The sequence below is a fragment of the Ranitomeya variabilis genome, chromosome 1 (assembly GCF_051348905.1).
Source record: "Ranitomeya variabilis isolate aRanVar5 chromosome 1, aRanVar5.hap1, whole genome shotgun sequence".
Taxonomy (NCBI): Eukaryota; Metazoa; Chordata; class Amphibia; order Anura; family Dendrobatidae; genus Ranitomeya; species Ranitomeya variabilis.
Genome location: NC_135232.1, coordinates 603315426 through 603332893, shown reverse-complemented (window position 1 = coordinate 603332893; position 17468 = coordinate 603315426). Strand labels below are relative to the sequence as shown.

At 47.5% G+C, this 17468-nt stretch overlaps 1 protein-coding gene across 1 annotated transcript in view; it reads left to right on the top strand.

Moving 5' to 3' along the window:
* The first annotated feature begins 1343 nt into the window (after window positions 1-1343).
* DCAF8 (DDB1 and CUL4 associated factor 8) overlaps window positions 1344-17468 on the top strand; it is a 31897-nt gene continuing 15772 nt past the window's right edge. Inside the window, exons 1-8 of the mRNA XM_077259333.1 lie at window positions 1344-1491; window positions 8162-8243; window positions 9260-9924; window positions 14432-14572; window positions 14818-14912; window positions 14990-15100; window positions 15343-15415; window positions 16358-16415. Of these exons, the coding sequence (XP_077115448.1) occupies window positions 8195-8243; window positions 9260-9924; window positions 14432-14572; window positions 14818-14912; window positions 14990-15100; window positions 15343-15415; window positions 16358-16415 (1192 nt within the window). The 5' untranslated portion in view covers window positions 1344-1491; window positions 8162-8194. The remainder of the gene's footprint in view (window positions 1492-8161; window positions 8244-9259; window positions 9925-14431; window positions 14573-14817; window positions 14913-14989; window positions 15101-15342; window positions 15416-16357; window positions 16416-17468) is intronic.

Genomic DNA, 17468 nt, shown 5'->3' with positions numbered 1-17468 from the left:
TGGCAGTGTATATACATATGACCGGTGGGGTATATGGCAGTGTATATACATATGACCGGTGGGGTATATGGCAGTGTACGTACATATGACCGGTGGGGTATATGGCAGTGTATGTACATATGACCGGTGGGGTATATGGCAGTGTACATACATATGACCGGTGGGGTATATGGCAGTGTACGTACATATGACCGGTGGGGTATATGGCAGTGTATATACATATGACCGGTGGGGTATATGGCAGTGTACGTACATATGACCGGTGGGGTATATGGCAGTGTATATACATATGACCGGTGGGGTATATGGCAGTGTACATACATATGACCGGTGGGGTATATGGCAGAGTATGTACATATGACCGGTGGGGTATATGGCAGTGTATATACATATGACCGGTGGGGTATATGGCAGTGTACATACATATGACCGGTGGGGTATATGGCAGTGTATTTACATATGACCGGTGGGGTATATGGCAGTGTATATACATATGACAGGTGGGGTATATGGCAGTGTACGTACATATGACCGGTGGGGTATATGGCAGTGTATATACATATGACCGGTGGGGTATATGGCAGTGTACATACATATGACCGGTGGGGTATATGGCAGTGTATATACATATGACCGGTGGGGTATATGGCAGTGTATATACATATGACAGGTGGGGTATATGGCAGTGTACGTACATATGACCGGTGGGGTATATGGCAGTGTACATACATATGACCGGTGGGGTATATGGCAGTGTACGTACATATGACCGGTGGGGTATATGGCAGTGTATATACATATGACCGGTGGGGTATATGGCAGTGTACGTACATATGACCGGTGGGGTATATGGCAGTGTACATACATATGACCGGTGGGGTATATGGCAGTGTATATACATATGACCGGTGGGGTATATGGCAGTTTACATACATATGACCGGTGGGGTATATGGCAGTGTATATGCATATGACCGGTGGGGTATATGGCAGTGTACGTACATATGACCGGTGGGGTATATGGCAGTGTATTTACATATGACCGGTGGGGTATATGGCAGTGTATGTACATATGACCGGTGGGGTATATGGCAGTGTATATACATATGACCGGTGGGGTATATGGCAGTGTACATACATATGACCGGTGGGGTATATGGCAGTGTATATACATACGACCGGTGGGGTATATGGCAGTGTACATACATATGACCGGTGGGGTATATGGCAGTGTATTTACATGTATGTGTGCGGTGTACACAGCTGTATATCCGGGTGTCGCGCTTCTCGCCATCAGTGGGCGGGACCGTGAGGACATGGCCGCTGCCGTTGCTGGTCGGACGTGCTGACTCCTCCCCTCTCCCGGGCCTGGTAACACTACAGCCGGGGCCCAGGACGCGGACGCTAAACCGGGAGCAGCGCGGCCTCCTGCAGCCCCTGCCAGTGCTGCGCCCCGGACCTTGCCCGGCACCGACCGCCACGGGAATCCCAGGTGAGTGGCTTACACCGGAGAATGCCCGGTCTTGTGCCTTCTCTACTGTTATGTAGGGGTCCCCCCCCCAGTATTGTGCTTTATAGGGGTCCTCTATTCCCCGTACTGTAATATGTTATGGTCCCCAATTGTACTGTACTATATAGGGGTCCCCTCATCTCCCCCCGTACTGTGATATATAGGGGTCCCCTCATCTCCCCCCGTACTGTGATATATAGGTGTCCCCTCATTTCCCCCTGTACTGTGATATATAGGGGTCCCCTCGTCCTCCTTGTACTGTGATATATAGGGGTCCTCTATCCCCCCGTACTTTAATATGTTATGGTCCCCAATTGTACTGTACTATATAGGGGTCCCCCTCCTCGCCCCCGTACTGTGATATATATAGGGGTCCCCTCGTCCTCCTTGTACTGTGATATTTAGGGGTCCTCCTCCTCCCCCCCCCGTACTGTGATATATAGGGGTCCCCTCATCTCCCCCCGTACTGTGATATATAGGGGTCCCCTCATCCACCGTACTGTGATATATAGGGGTGCCCTCGTCCTCCTTGTACTGTGATATATAGGGGTCCCCCTCCTCCCCCCGTACTGTGATATATAGGGGTCCCCTCATCTCCCCCCGTACTGTGATATATAGGGGTCCCCTCATCCACCGTACTGTGATATATAGGGGTGCCCTCGTCCTCCCCCCTACTGTGATATATAGGGGTCCTCCTCCTCCCCCCTACTGTGATATATAGGGGTCCCCTCATCCCCCCCTACTGTGATATATAAGGGTCCCCCTTGTACTGTGATATATAGGGGTCACCTCGTCCCCCTTGTACTGTGATATATAGGGGTCCCCTCGTCCCCCTGTACTGTGATATATAGGGGTTTCCTCATCCCCCTTGTACTGTGATAAATTGGGGTCCCCCTCCCACTCTTGTACAATGATATATAGGGGTCCCCCTCCTCCCCCCTTGCACTGTGATATATAGGGGTCCCCCTCCTCCCACCTTGCGCTTTGATATATAGGGGTTCCCCTCCTCCCTCCTTGTACAGTGATATATAGGGGTCCTTCTCCTCACATCTTGTACGGTGATATATAGAGGTCCCTCTCCTTTCCCTTCCTCTGTGCTATATAGGGGTCCCCCATACTGTGATACATAGGGGTCCCCTCGTCCTCCTTGTACTGTGGTATATGTTATATAGGGGTCCCCTCCCCTGTACTGTTGTATATAGGGGTCCCCCTCCTCCCCCTCATGCTGTGATATATAAGGGTCCCCCTACTCCACCTTGTACTGTGATATATAGGGGTCCCCCTCTCCCCCTTCCTCTGATATAGGGCCCCCCTCCCCTGTACTATGGTATATAGGGGTCACCCTCCCCTGTACTGTGGTATATAGGGGTCCCCCTTCCTCCCCCTCGTGCTGTGATATATAGGGTCCCCCTTCTCCCCCCGTACTGTGATATATAGGGGTCCCTCTCCTCCCCCCCTTGCGATTTGATATATAGGGGTCCCCCTCCTCCCCCTTGTAATGTGATATATAGGGGTCCCCCTCCCACCCTTATACTATGATATAGGGGTCCCCATCCTCCCCCCTTGTACAGTGATATATAGGGGTCCTTCTCCTCCCCCTTGTACTGTGATATAGGGGTTCCCCTCCTCCCCCCTTGTACAGTGATATATAGGGGTCCTTCTCCTCTGCCCTTGTACTGTGATATTTAGGGGTCCCCCTCCTCTCCCTTCCTCTGTGCTATGTAGGGGTCCCCCTCCTCCCCTGTACTGTGATACATAGGGGTCCCCCTCCTCCCCCGTTCTGTGATACATAGGGGTCCCCTCGTCCTCCTTGTACTGTGGTATATATGTTATATAGGGTTCCCCTCCCCTGTCCTGTGGTATATAGGGGTCCCCCTCCCCTCGTGCTGTGATATATAGGGGTCCCCCCTCCTCCCCCTCGTGCTGTGACATATAGGGGTCCCCCTCCTCCACCTTGTACTGTGATATATAGGGGTCCCCCTCCCCGTACTGTGGTATATATGTTATATAGGGATCCCCCTCCCCTGTACTGTGGTATATAGGGGCCCCCCTCCTCCCCCTCGTGCTGTGATATATAGGGGTCCCCCTCTCCCCCTTTCTCTGTGATATATAGTGCCCCCCTCCCCTGTACTGTGGTATATATGTTATATAGGGGCCCCCTCTCCCCCTTCCTTTGTGATATATAGTGCCCCCTCCCCTGTACTGTGGTATATTTGTTATATAGTGCCCCCCTCCCCTGTACTGTGGTATATATGTTATATAGGGGTCCCCCTCCCCTGTACTGTGGTATATATGTTATATAGGGGCCCCCCTCCCCTGTACTGTGGTATATATGTTATATAGTGCCCCCCTCCCCTGTACTGTGGTATATATGTTATATAGTGCCCCCCTTCCCTGTACTGTGGTATATATGTTATATAGTGCCCCCTCCCCTGTACTGTGGTATATATGTTATATAGGGGTCCCCCTCCCCTGTACTGTGGTATATGTTATATAGGGTCCCCCTCTCCCCCTTCCTCTGTGATATATAGTGCCCCCTCCCCTGTACTGTGGTATATATGTTATATAGGGGCCCCCTCTCCCCCTTCCTCTGTGATATATAGTGCCCCCCTCCCCTGTACTGTGGTATATATGTTATATAGGGGTCCCCCTCCCCTGTACTGTGGTATATATGTTATATAGGGTCCCCCTCTCCCCTTCCTCTGTGATATATAGTGCCCCCCCTCCCCTGTACTGTGGTATATATGTTATATAGGGGCCCCCTCCCCTCTACTGTGGTATATATGTTATATAGGGTCCCCCTCTCCCCCTTCCTCTGTGATATATAGTGCCCCCTCCCCTGTACTGTGGTATATATGGTATATAGGGGCCCCCTCCCCTGTACTGTGGTATATATGTTATATAGGGGCCCCCCTCCCCCTTCCTTTGTGATATATAGTGTCCCCCTCCCCTGTACTGTGGTATATATGTTATATAGGGGCCCCCTCCCCTGTACTGTGGTATATATGTTATATAGGGGCCCCCTCCCCTCTACTGTGGTATATATGTTATATAGGGTCCCCCTCCTCCCCCGTTCTGTGATACATAGGGGTCCCCTCGTCCTCCTTGTACTGTGGTATATATGTTATATAGGGTTCCCCTCCCCTGTCCTGTGGTATATAGGGGTCCCCCTCCCCTCGTGCTGTGATATATAGGGGTCCCCCCTCCTCCCCCTCGTGCTGTGATATATAGGGGTCCCCCTCCTCCACCTTGTACTGTGATATATAGGGGTCCCCCTCCCCGTACTGTGGTATATATGTTATATAGGGATCCCCCTCCCCTGTACTGTGGTATATAGGGGCCCCCCCTCCTCCCCCTCGTGCTGTGATATATAGGGGTCCCCCTCTCCCCCTTTCTCTGTGATATATAGTGCCCCCCTCCCCTGTACTGTGGTATATATGTTATATAGGGGCCCCCTCTCCCCCTTCCTTTGTGATATATAGTGCCCCCTCCCCTGTACTGTGGTATATTTGTTATATAGTGCCCCCCTCCCCTGTACTGTGGTATATATGTTATATAGGGTCCCCCTCTCCCCCTTCCTCTGTGATATATAGTGCCCCCTCCCCTGTACTGTGGTATATATGTTATATAGGGGCCCCCTCTCCCCCTTCCTTTGTGATATATAGTGCCCCCTCCCCTGTACTGTGGTATATTTGTTATATAGTGCCCCCCTCCCCTGTACTGTGGTATATATGTTATATAGGGGTCCCCCTCCCCTGTACTGTGGTATATATGTTATATAGGGGCCCCCCTCCCCTGTACTGTGGTATATATGTTATATAGTGCCCCCCTCCCCTGTACTGTGGTATATATGTTATATAGTGCCCCCCTTCCCTGTACTGTGGTATATATGTTATATAGTGCCCCCTCCCCTGTACTGTGGTATATATGTTATATAGGGGCCCCCCTCCCCTGTACTGTGGTATATATGTTATATAGGGTCCCCCTCTCCCCCTTCCTCTGTGATATATAGTGCCCCCTCCCCTGTACTGTGGTATATATGTTATATAGGGGCCCCCTCTCCCCCTTCCTCTGTGATATATAGTGCCCCCCTCCCCTGTACTGTGGTATATATGTTATATAGGGGTCCCCCTCCCCTGTACTGTGGTATATATGTTATATAGGGTCCCCCTCTCCCCTTCCTCTGTGATATATAGTGCCCCCCCTCCCCTGTACTGTGCTATATATGTTATATAGGGGCCCCCTCCCCTCTACTGTGGTATATATGTTATATAGGGGTCCCCCTCCCCTGTACTGTGGTATATATGTTATATAGGGTCCCCCTCTCCCCTTCCTCTGTGATATGTAGTGCCCCCCCTCCCCTGTACTGTGGTATATATGTTATATAGGGCCCCCCTCCCCTCTACTGTGGTATATATGTTATATAGGGTCCCCCTCCTCCCCCGTTCTGTGATACATAGGGGTCCCCTCGTCCTCCTTGTACTGTGGTATATATGTTATATAGGGTTCCCCTCCCCTGTCCTGTGGTATATAGGGGTCCCCCTCCCCTCGTGCTGTGATATATAGGGGTCCCCCCTCCTCCCCCTCGTGCTGTGATATATAGGGGTCCCCCTCCTCCACCTTGTACTGTGATATATAGGGGTCCCCCTCCCCGTACTGTGGTATATATGTTATATAGGGATCCCCCTCCCCTGTACTGTGGTATATAGGGGCCCCCCTCCTCCCCCTCGTGCTGTGATATATAGGGGTCCCCCTCTCCCCCTTTCTCTGTGATATATAGTGCCCCCCTCCCCTGTACTGTGGTATATATGTTATATAGGGGCCCCCTCTCCCCCTTCCTTTGTGATATATAGTGCCCCCTCCCCTGTACTGTGGTATATTTGTTATATAGTGCCCCCCTCCCCTGTACTGTGGTATATATGTTATATAGGGGTCCCCCTCCCCTGTACTGTGGTATATATGTTATATAGTGCCCCCCCTTCCCTGTACTGTGGTATATATGTTATATAGTGCCCCCTCCCCTGTACTGTGGTATATATGTTATATAGGGGCCCCCCTCCCCTGTACTGTGGTATATATGTTATATAGGGTCCCCCTCTCCCCCTTCCTCTGTGATATATAGTGCCCCCTCCCCTGTACTGTGGTATATATGTTATATAGGGGCCCCCTCTCCCCCTTCCTCTGTGATATATAGTGCCCCCCTCCCCTGTACTGTGGTATATATGTTATATAGGGGTCCCCCTCCCCTGTACTGTGGTATATATGTTATATAGGGTCCCCCTCTCCCCTTCCTCTGTGATATATAGTGCCCCCCTCCCCTGTACTGTGGTATATATGTTATATAGGGGCCCCTCCCCTCTACTGTGGTATATATGTTATATAGGGTCCCCCTCTCCCCCTTACTCTGTGATATATAGTGCCCCCTCCCCTGTACTGTGGTATATATGGTATATAGGGGCCCCCCTCCCCTGTACTGTGGTATATATGTTATATAGGGGCCCCCTCTCCCCCTTCCTTTGTGATATATAGTGCCCCCCTCCCCTGTACTGTGGTATATATGTTATATAGGGGCCCCCTCCCCTCTACTGTGGTATATATGTTATATAGGGTCCCCCTCTCCCCCTTCCTCTGTGATAAATAGTGCCCCCTCCCCTGTACTGTGGTATATATGTTATATAGGGGCCCCCCTCCCCTGTACTGTGGTATATATGTTATATAGGGGCCCCCTCCCCTGTACTGTGGTATATATGTTATATAGGGTCCCCCTCTCCCCCTTCCTCTGTGATATATAGTGCCCCCTCCCCTGTACTGTGGTATATATGTTATATAGGGGCCCCCTCCCCTGTACTGTGGTATATATGTTATATAGGGCCCCCCTCCCCTGTACTGTGGTATATATGTTATATAGGGGCCCCCTCCCCTGTACTGTGGTATATATGTTATATAGGGTCCCCCTCTCCCCCTTCCTCTGTGATATATAGTGCCCCCTCCCCTGTACTGTGGTATATATGTTATATAGGGGCCCCCCTCCCCTGTACTGTGGTATATATGTTATATAGGGGCCCCCTCCCCTGTACTGTGGTATATATGTTATATAGGGTCCCCCTCTCCCCCTTCCTCTGTGATATATAGTGCCCCCTCCCCTGTACTGTGGTATATATGTTATATAGGGCCCCCCTCCCCTGTACTGTGGTATATATGTTATATAGGGGCCCCCTCCCCTCTACTGTGGTATATGTTATATAGGGTCCCCCTCTCCCCCTTCCTCTGTGATATATAGTGCCCCCTCCCCTGTACTGTGGTATATATGTTATATAGGGGCCCCCCTCCCCTGTACTGTGGTATATATGTTATATAGGGGCCCCCTCCCCTGTACTGTGGTATATATGTTATATAGGGGCCCCCTCCCCTGTACTGTGGTATATATGTTATATAGGGGCCCCCCTCCCCTGTACTGTGGTATATATGTTATATAGGGGCCCCCCTCCCCTGTACTGTGGTATATATGTTATATAGGGGCCCCCCTCCCCTGTACTGTGGGTTATATGTTATATAGGGGCCCCCCTCCCCTGTACTGTGGTTACATGTTATATAGGGGTCCCCCGAGCTGTGTACTACGGGGGCCCCTCACCCTCGTGTGCTCTCTCTGCAGGTATTTTGCTCTCATCAGTAACGGGGAGCCGCCATGTCCTTCAGCGGAGAAATGGCCGAAGGTAAAACGGATCTGGCCAGTGGTAAGTCCTCTGCGGCAGCGCGGCCGGGGTGGATCACCATAATCAAACTGCGGAGTTTCCCTTTAACCCCTTCCTGCTGTAGTTGATTTGCTGCTTTCACTTTGTCCCTCTTCTCCTTTTTCCCCTGTGCTGTTAGTGACTTGAGCCTGCGATCAGGCGATCACTTGTGTTGCCGTGTCTTGTCCTTGGTGTTCCACAGTAAGCCTTTAGTAGGAGTTTGGGGGTCTTCTTTAGGTCCATTGCTAGTCGGTGGTTCCCGGTGAACCTTCTGTGGGTGCATGGCTAACTGCTTGGTGCTGTGGTCACATTAATCATCATCTAAGGCTTCTTTCACACTTCAGTTTTTTGGCGTCAGTCACTTCCGACATAATGACGGATCGACGGATCCGTCACAATAGTTGAAAAAACGGATGTAACGGATCCGTTTTTTTGACAGATCCGTTACTCAGGGGTTGTATATACTTTTTGGAGCATGCGCAATTGAAAAAAATTGAAAAAACGGATTGGGGCGACGGATCCGCCGAAATGACGGTCGCGACGGATCCGTCGCCCATAGGTGGCCATTCTATGAAATGACGGACGCGACGGATCCGTCGCGATCCGCCATTTCAACGCAGACAAAAAACGTTGCAATGACCGTCCATGTCTAGATGACGTCCGCCAAATTTTGACGGATCCGTCGCATGACGGATAAAACGGATGGCCATCCGTCACAATCCGTCGCTAATGCAAGTCTATGGGGAAAAAAACGGATCCGTCGAAAAAAAAACCGGATCCGTTTTTTGAGGAAAATGGCGGATTTAGACTGACGCCAAACAACTGAAGTGTGAAAGAGGCCTTAGGGGGTGAGATGTCCAGAATAGGAGTCTCCCCATCCTGCTATTCGGAGCAGTCATTGTATGTAAGCCCCCAATAGAAGAGCGTCACCTGATGTCTGCAAAGGGTATAAACAAATGGTTTAAAAGGGAAATCCACCCAAATTTATATTACATTGCTATGAACTTTGGATTTGACAGGTAGTTTCTCCAGTAGCCCCGAAGACATGTCTGGAGCAGATGAAGGAAGGGAGAACTCCTCTGGGATTGAAGTGGAGGCATCCGACATGAGTTTGAGCCTCACGGGTGATGAGACGGGTACAAACCGCGTCGAGAGTAGAGACAGTTGCTCCGAGAGCTCAGGAGAGGATAAGGACTCTGACAGCATGGATGATACAGGACACTACTCCATTAACGACGAGAACCGGGGGAACAACAGGTCCCACTCTGAGGACGAGGAGGAGGAGGAAGAGGAGGATCGACTGCGAAAGAGAGGTCAGCGCAAACGGGCCAACCACGAGCACGACTCCTCTGACGACGAGAAGGCCCTCGAAGACTGGGTGTCATCTGAGAAGACGCCCCTTACCCGGCCGCGCTGGAAGGCAATACGGGCCCTGAGGCAGAGGGAGATAGGAAGCAGCAGACGCTTCATCTACGACGCCTGCGGGGCCAGAGGGTTTGTCCAGAGGTTCAGACTGCTGCACGGCCTGGAAGGGCACCTGGGGTGTGTGAACACCCTGCACTTCAACCAGCGGGGGACCTGGCTTGCCAGCGGAAGTGACGACCTCAAAGTGGTGGTGTGGGACTGGGTAAAGAGGAAACCCGTGCTAGAGTTTGAAAGCGGCCATAAAAGCAACGTGTTTCAGGTACTTCTACATATGGAGATGGTGTAACAGTAGTGTTAGTTTTGTATATAGGGGCAGTATTATAGTAGTTATATTCTTGTACATAGGGGCAGTATTATAGTAGTTATATTCTTATACATAGGGGCAGTATTATAGTAGTTATATTCTTGTACATAGGAGCAGTATTATAGTAGTTATATTCTTGTACATAGGGGCAGTATTATAGTAGTTATATTCTTGCACATAGGGGCAGTATTGTAGTAGTTATATTTTTGTATATAAGAGGCAGTATTATAGTAGTTATATTCCTGTACATAGGGGCAGTATTATAGTAGTTTGATTCTTGTACATAGGAGCAGTATTATAGTAGTTAGATTCTTGTACATAGGGGCAGTATTATAGTAGTTAGATTTTTGTACATAGGGGCAGTATTATAGTAGTTATATTCTTGTACATAGGGGCAGTATTATAGTAGTTATATTCTTGTACATAGGTGCAGTATTATAGTAGTTATATTCTTGTACATAGGGGCAGTATTATAGTAGTTATATTCTTGTACATAGGGGCAGTATTATAGTAGTTATATTCTTGTACATAGGGGCAGTATTATAGTAGTTATATTTTTGTACATAGGGGCAGTATTATAGTAGTTATATTCTTGTACATAGGGGCAGTATTATAGTAGTTATATTCTTGTACATAGGGGGCAGTATTAGGCCAGGATCACACTATAGCGAGATATGGCCGAGTCTCGCAGGTTAAAACCAATCTCTGGCACCGGCACTCCAGAGTGGAGCGTGCAGCCGCATAGCAATACATGGAGCTGCATGCTCCGCTCTGGAGTGCCGGTGCCAGAGCTTGTTTTTAACCTGCGAGACTCGGCCGTATCTCGCTGTAGTGTGACTCCGGCCTTATAGTAGTTGTATTCTTGTACATAGGGGCAGTATTATAGTAGTTGTATTCTTGTACAAGGGGCGCAGTATTATAGTAGTTATATTCTTGTACAAGGGGCGCAGTATTATAGTAGTTATATTCTTGTACAAGGGGCACAGTATTATAGTAGTTATATTCTTGTACAAGGGGCGCAGTATTATAGTAGTTATATTCTTGTACAAGGGGCGCAGTATTATAGTAGTTATATTCTTGTACAAGGGGCGCAGTATTATAGTAGTTATATTCTTGTACATAGGAGCAGTATTATAGTAGTTATATTCTTGTTCATAGGAGGCAGTATTATAGTAGTTACAGTATATTGTTGTACATAGGGGCAGTATTATAGTAGTTATATTCTTGTACATAGGGGGCAGTATTAGGCCATGATCACACTACAGCGAGATATGGCCGAGTCTCGCAGGTTAAAACCAATCTCTGGCACCGGCACTCCAGAGTGGAGCGTGCAGCCGCATAGCAATACATGGAGCTGCACGCTCCGCTCTGGAGTGCCGGTGCCAGAGCTTGTTTTTAACCTGCGAGACTCGGCCGTATCTCGCTGTAGTGTGACTCCGGCCTTATAGTAGTTGTATTCTTGTACATAGGGGCAGTATTATAGTAGTTATATTCTTGTACAAGAGGCGCAGTATTATAGTAGTTATATTCTTGTACAAGGGGCGCAGTATTATAGTAGTTATATTCTTGTACAAGGGGCGCAGTATTATAGTAGTTATATTCTTGTTCATAGGAGGCAGTATTATAGTAGTTATATTCTTGTACATAGGAGGCAGTATTATAGTAGTTATATTCTTGTACATAGGAGGCAGTACTATAGTAGTTATATTCTTGTATATAGAAGGCAGTAGTATAGTAGTTATATTCTTGTACATAGGGAGCAGTAGTATAGTAGTTATATTCTTGTACATAGGGAGCAGTATTATAGTAGTTATATTCTTGTACATAGGGAGCAGTAGTATAGTAGTTATATTCTTGTACATAGGGAGCAGTAGTATAGTAGTTATATTCTTGTACATAGGGAGCAGTAGTATAGTAGTTATATTCTTGTACATAGGGAGCAGTAGTATAGTAGTTATATTCTTGTACATAGGGAGCAGTAGTATAGTAGTTATATTCTTGTACATAGGGAGCAGTAGTATAGTAGTTATATTCTTGTACATGGGGAGCAGTAGTATAGTAGTTATATTCTTGTACATAGGGAGCAGTAGTATCCTACTACATAATTGTCTAAGGGGTACTTCCGTCTGTCTGTCACGGATATTCATTGGTCGCGGCCTTTGTCTGTCATGGAATCCAAGTCGCTGATTGGTCTCGCCAGCTGCCTGTCATGGCTGCCGCGACCAATCAGCGACGGCCATAGTCCGATTAGTCCCGCCCTACTCCCCTGCAGTCAGTGCCCGGCGCCTGCTCCATACTCCCCGCAGTCACTGCTCAAACAGGGTTAATGTCAGCGGTAACGGACCGCTTTATGCCATGGGTAACTCACTCCGTTACCGCCGCTATTAACCCTTTGTGACCAAGTTTTTACTATTGATGCTGCCTATGCAGAGTCAATAGTAAAAACATCTAATGTTAAAAATAATAATAATAATAAAAAAATCCTTATATACTCACCTTCCGCCGCCTTTCCCGCTCCTCGCGACGCTCCGGTGACCGCTCCATGCAAGCGGCAGGTTCCGGTGGCAAGGATGGTATGCGACGAGGACCTGCCATGACGTCACGGTCATGTGACCGCGACGTCATCACAGGTCCTGCGCGAGAAGGACATGCCATGACGTCACGTGACCTCGACGTCATCACAGGTCCTGCGCTCATACCAACCTTGGGACCGGAAGCTGGACTACAAGGGGCCCACGGAAGGGGAGTATATGTTTATTTTTTATTTTTTAACCTGTGACATACGTGGCTGGGCAATATACTACATAGCTGGGCAATATACTACGTGACTGGACAATATACTACGTGGCTCTGTGCTGTATACTACGTCGCTGTGCAATATACTACAGCACAGAGCCACGTATACTACGTCACTGGGCAATATACTACGTCACTGGGCAGTATACTACGTCACTGGGCAGTATACTACGTCACTGGGCAGTATACTACGTGACTGGGCAGTATACTACGTGACTGGGCAGTATACTACGTGACTGGGCAGTATACTACGTGACTGGGCAGTATACTACGTGACTGGGCAGTATACTACGTGACTGGGCAATATACTACGTGACTGGGCAATATACTACGTGACTGGGCAATATACTACGTGACTGGGCAATATACTACGTGACTGGGCAATATACTACGTGGACATGCATATTCTAGAATACCTGATGCGTTAGAATCGGGCCACTATCTAGTAGTAGTTATATTCTTGTACATAGGGGCAGTAGTATAGTAGTTATATTCTTGTACAAAGGGGCAGTATTATAGTAGTTATATTCTTGTACATAGGGGCAGTATTATAGTAGTGATATTCTTATTCTTGTACATAGGGGGCAGTATTATAGTAGTTATATTCTTGTACATAGGGGCAGTAGTATAGTAGTTATATTCTTGTACAAAGGGGCAGTATTATAGTAGTTATATTCTTGTACATAGGGGGCTGTATGATAGTAGTTATATTCTTGTACATAGGGGGCAGTATTATAGTAGTGATATTCTTGTACATAGGGGGCAATATTATAGTAGTTATATTCTTGTACATAGGGGTAGTATTATAGTAGTTATATTCTTGTACATAGGGGGCAGTATTATAGTAGTTATATTCTTGTACATAGGGGGCAGTATTATAGTAGTGATATTCTTGTACATAGGGGGCAGTATTATAGTAGTGATATTCTTGTACATAGGGGGCAGTATTATAGTAGTGATATTCTTGTACATAGGAGGCAGTATTATAGTAGTTATATTCTTGTACATAGGGGCAGTATTATAGTAGTTATATTCTTGTACATAGGAGCAGTATTATTGTAGTTATATTCTTGTACATAAGGGGCAGTATTATAGTAGTTATATTCTTGTACATAGAAGCAGTATTATAGTAGTTATATTCTTGTACATAGGGGCAGTATTATAGTAGTTATATTCTTGTACATAGAAGCAGTATTATAGTAGTTATATTCTTGTACATAGAAGCAGTATTATAGTAGTTATATTCTTGTACATAGGAGCAATTAGTATAGTAGTTGTATTCTTGTACATAGGGGACAGCATGGTAGCAGCTATATGCCGGCTCACTGGGGGTACAGCGTGGTAGCGGCTGTATGCTGGCTCACTGGGGGGGCGGAATTATTGCGATTCTAGTGTAATTAGATGGCGTCTTTCCCTTGCACTGCGATGTGACTGGTGGTTTGAGGCCTCCACGTTTCGCACAGGTGCTGATATAATGTGCCTTGGCGTCCGGAGGACTGATTATACTCGGGATCACAACCTACTTACAGGTCAAGGAAGGATTGAAGTGATTCTGATAAGGACAGGGCTGCCTGGTGTGACCTTGCACAATATTTCTTGCAGCACAGAGTATTTCAGATTCAATTTATAGTGATATTTTATTCATTTTTTTTTAATTCTTTCGAAGGCAAAATTCTTGCCGAACAGCGGGGACTCCACCCTGGCGATGTGTGCCAGGGACGGACAGGTACGCGTCGCAGAACTCTCCGCCACTCAGTGCTGCAAAAACACAAAGCGGGTGGCACAGCACAAAGGTGCCTCGCATAAGGTGGGTAATGTCTGTGCTTTACGCTGCTTCTTTTCTCTCCTAATCCTCAAAATTCTTTCCTAATGTAGCTGAATACAACCTGTTCTCCCTATACTTCAGCATTGCTAATGCCTACATTTACCCTAGCAAAAGCCTAAGATTGCCCGTAGGAGTAACCGATCTTAAACCTGCGGTGTGGGAGTCAACCAGGAGGCGCAGGATGAGCACCGTCCTGAATGATACAGCCTATGTTTTTCTTTCCACAGCTCGCGCTGGAGCCAGACTCCCCATGCACTTTCCTGTCGGCCGGCGAGGATGCCGTGGTGTTCACCATTGACCTGCGGCAGGATCGGCCGGCCTCGTGAGTACTCCCCCGCTATGCTCCGCGGTGGCCACATGTTATGTCTCCTCCTCATCTCCAATTTCCCCCTCCTAAAGGAGACTGGTGGTCACTAAGGAGAAGGAAAAGAAGATCGGCCTCTACACCATCTACGTCAACCCGGCCAACACCTACCAGTTTGCCGTGGGAGGACGAGACCAGTTTGTTCGGTGAGCTGAATTTAGGCTTTCAATAATCTAGAAATGTCCGGTAATCCAGATTATCAAGTGACGTTGAATGCAATAGCTGGGCAACCATCAATGTTGTGTCTGCTCTAGCACCTAGCTTTCCTGTAGTTATGACGTGACCTGGATGCTGCGGTATAGCAGAGATGAGAGTGCGGTATAGCAGAGATGAGAGTGCGGTATAGCAGAGATGAGAGTGCGTCAGCTCATTACTGTCTTTCTCCCAGGATCTACGACCAGCGGAAAATTAACGAGAATGAGAATAACGGCGTCCTGAAGAAATTCTGTCCCCATCACTTGGTGAGTCTTGCCTGGAAGGATGCGCTTAAAGGGGTCCTTCACCTGAATCTGTTTTTCTAGTAACTGAGCCTCCTTGACTGATCCTCCCTGATAACCTCCTTAAAATGGCTGGTTGTCAAGTAGTGCGACCTTGCTATTACACAGATCCTCTAAAGTGGTAGTCTCCCGCTGTTGGGTAAACTGTAAATCTCATGTTTTCTGCTTGGGTTTACCCTTGTTGTAAAGGGATGGTGAGTCCCGAAATCTCTTACGGTTATGGAGCCGAGCACAACATTTTTTTTTTCATTACCTGCTAAGCTAGAGTTGGCCACTAGAGGGAGCACTCCTTGCTGTTGGGGGCACTGTTGGCACTTAATGCCCATTACAGTACCTTTGTAGTTTACCAAAGAATATCATGTGAAAGCGGTGGATCATGGCTCTACTGCAGCCCCCCATAGATTGTATGTTGTAAATTAAATCACTTTTCCTTTAAGGCTTTCCCTTTAAACGATTATTCCTTCTTTCATGGCTTGATATTCTCAGATTGGGCTTGTAAAAACAAGCAGTTTTGCTATTTACTGCTTATTAGAATTTCCAGCCGTTCATCAGCTGTAAATACTTTAGTTTACTGCACGTTGCTTAGGACACCGACCACCGCTGCTGTCTATTGTGTAAACACTGTGCTGAAGTTGGCTGAGATTAGGAGGTAATGGCGCTCCTGGGATCTGCGCCGGCTTTAAAACAGTTAATCTAAGCACAGTAGCCAAGTGCTTGTCAGCCCTGTGCATGTTCTCCTTTTTAGCAGAGGTGGTCGGACTCCAAAACAACGAGCTGTAAAGAAGAAATGTAAGATCTCCAAGAATGAATGAAAATGTAATATTTGTTTATGAACATGGGAAATGAACCGTTTAAGGCCAGTAGGGGGCGCCAGGAACCCCTCACTGATCGGTGTTTCTATTCTAGGTAACAAGTGACGCAAAAGCAAACATCACCTGTCTGGTGTACAGCCATGATGGGACAGGTACGTGTTGGATCGCCCACCCGGATACCCTAGGGATATAAGAAGGGGGTCTCTTGATTGGATTAATAGATGGAGGGGGATTTATTTTGCCCTGTTAAAAGGTAGCTATCTTGATTTTCGGTGCAGGATACCCCGCCGCCGCTGGTGGGTGATTAATGCGCGCTGCAGCCATGTTTGTTTGGCTCCCATCTGCTCCATCTGCGGAGTCCTCGCAATAACAGATAAGCTGCTGGGTGGGGGAGCAATCTCTGCTTAATTCACCCTGCATGCCAATTGCCAGGCAAATCTTCTTCGCCTGCCGCATAAATGTTATTAGTGTGCGAAAAGCTGCCTATGGTTAACCCTTTCTTGTGCCAAACCTCATCTCAATGTGTCTATTACTTTCTGTTATCAACCATTTTCAGTTTGTCACTATACTTGACATAAATCATTTCTTAACGATTGGGGGAAGCGGGGTAAAAAAGGAAAAAAAAATACAGAAAAGCAAAATTGTAAAATTGCCTAGCATTGCCACCCTTCTCCTTTTTTGATACTATATGGTTTCGTATCACAGATAGAAGGGGAAAAATGTAGAAAGAAACGTACTGTGTTCCAGGAGATCAACCATGTCACCCTGCACTTCCACTGTGGCCCTGTGTGTGGCTGTGAGAGAACCAGCTGCAGCAGGTGCCTCCCCCACTTTAACAAATGCTAAGCATCGTCCCTTCCAAAGTTAAAAATTACTTAAAATAAATATACTGTATATACTCGAGTATAAGCCGACCCGAGTATAAGCCGAGACCCCTAATTTTGCCACAAAAAAACGGGAAAACTTATTGACTCGAGTATAAGCCTAGGGTGGGAAATGCAGGAGCTACCGGTGAATTTCAAAAATAGAAAGATACCAGATACCAATAAAAGTAAAATTAATTGAGACATCAGTAGGTGAAGTGTTTTTGACTATCCATATTGAATCAGGAGCCCCATATAATGCTCCATACAAAATACACCCCATATAATGCACCATAAAAGGTTAATGATGGCCCCTTAAGATACTCCATATATTATGCCCCA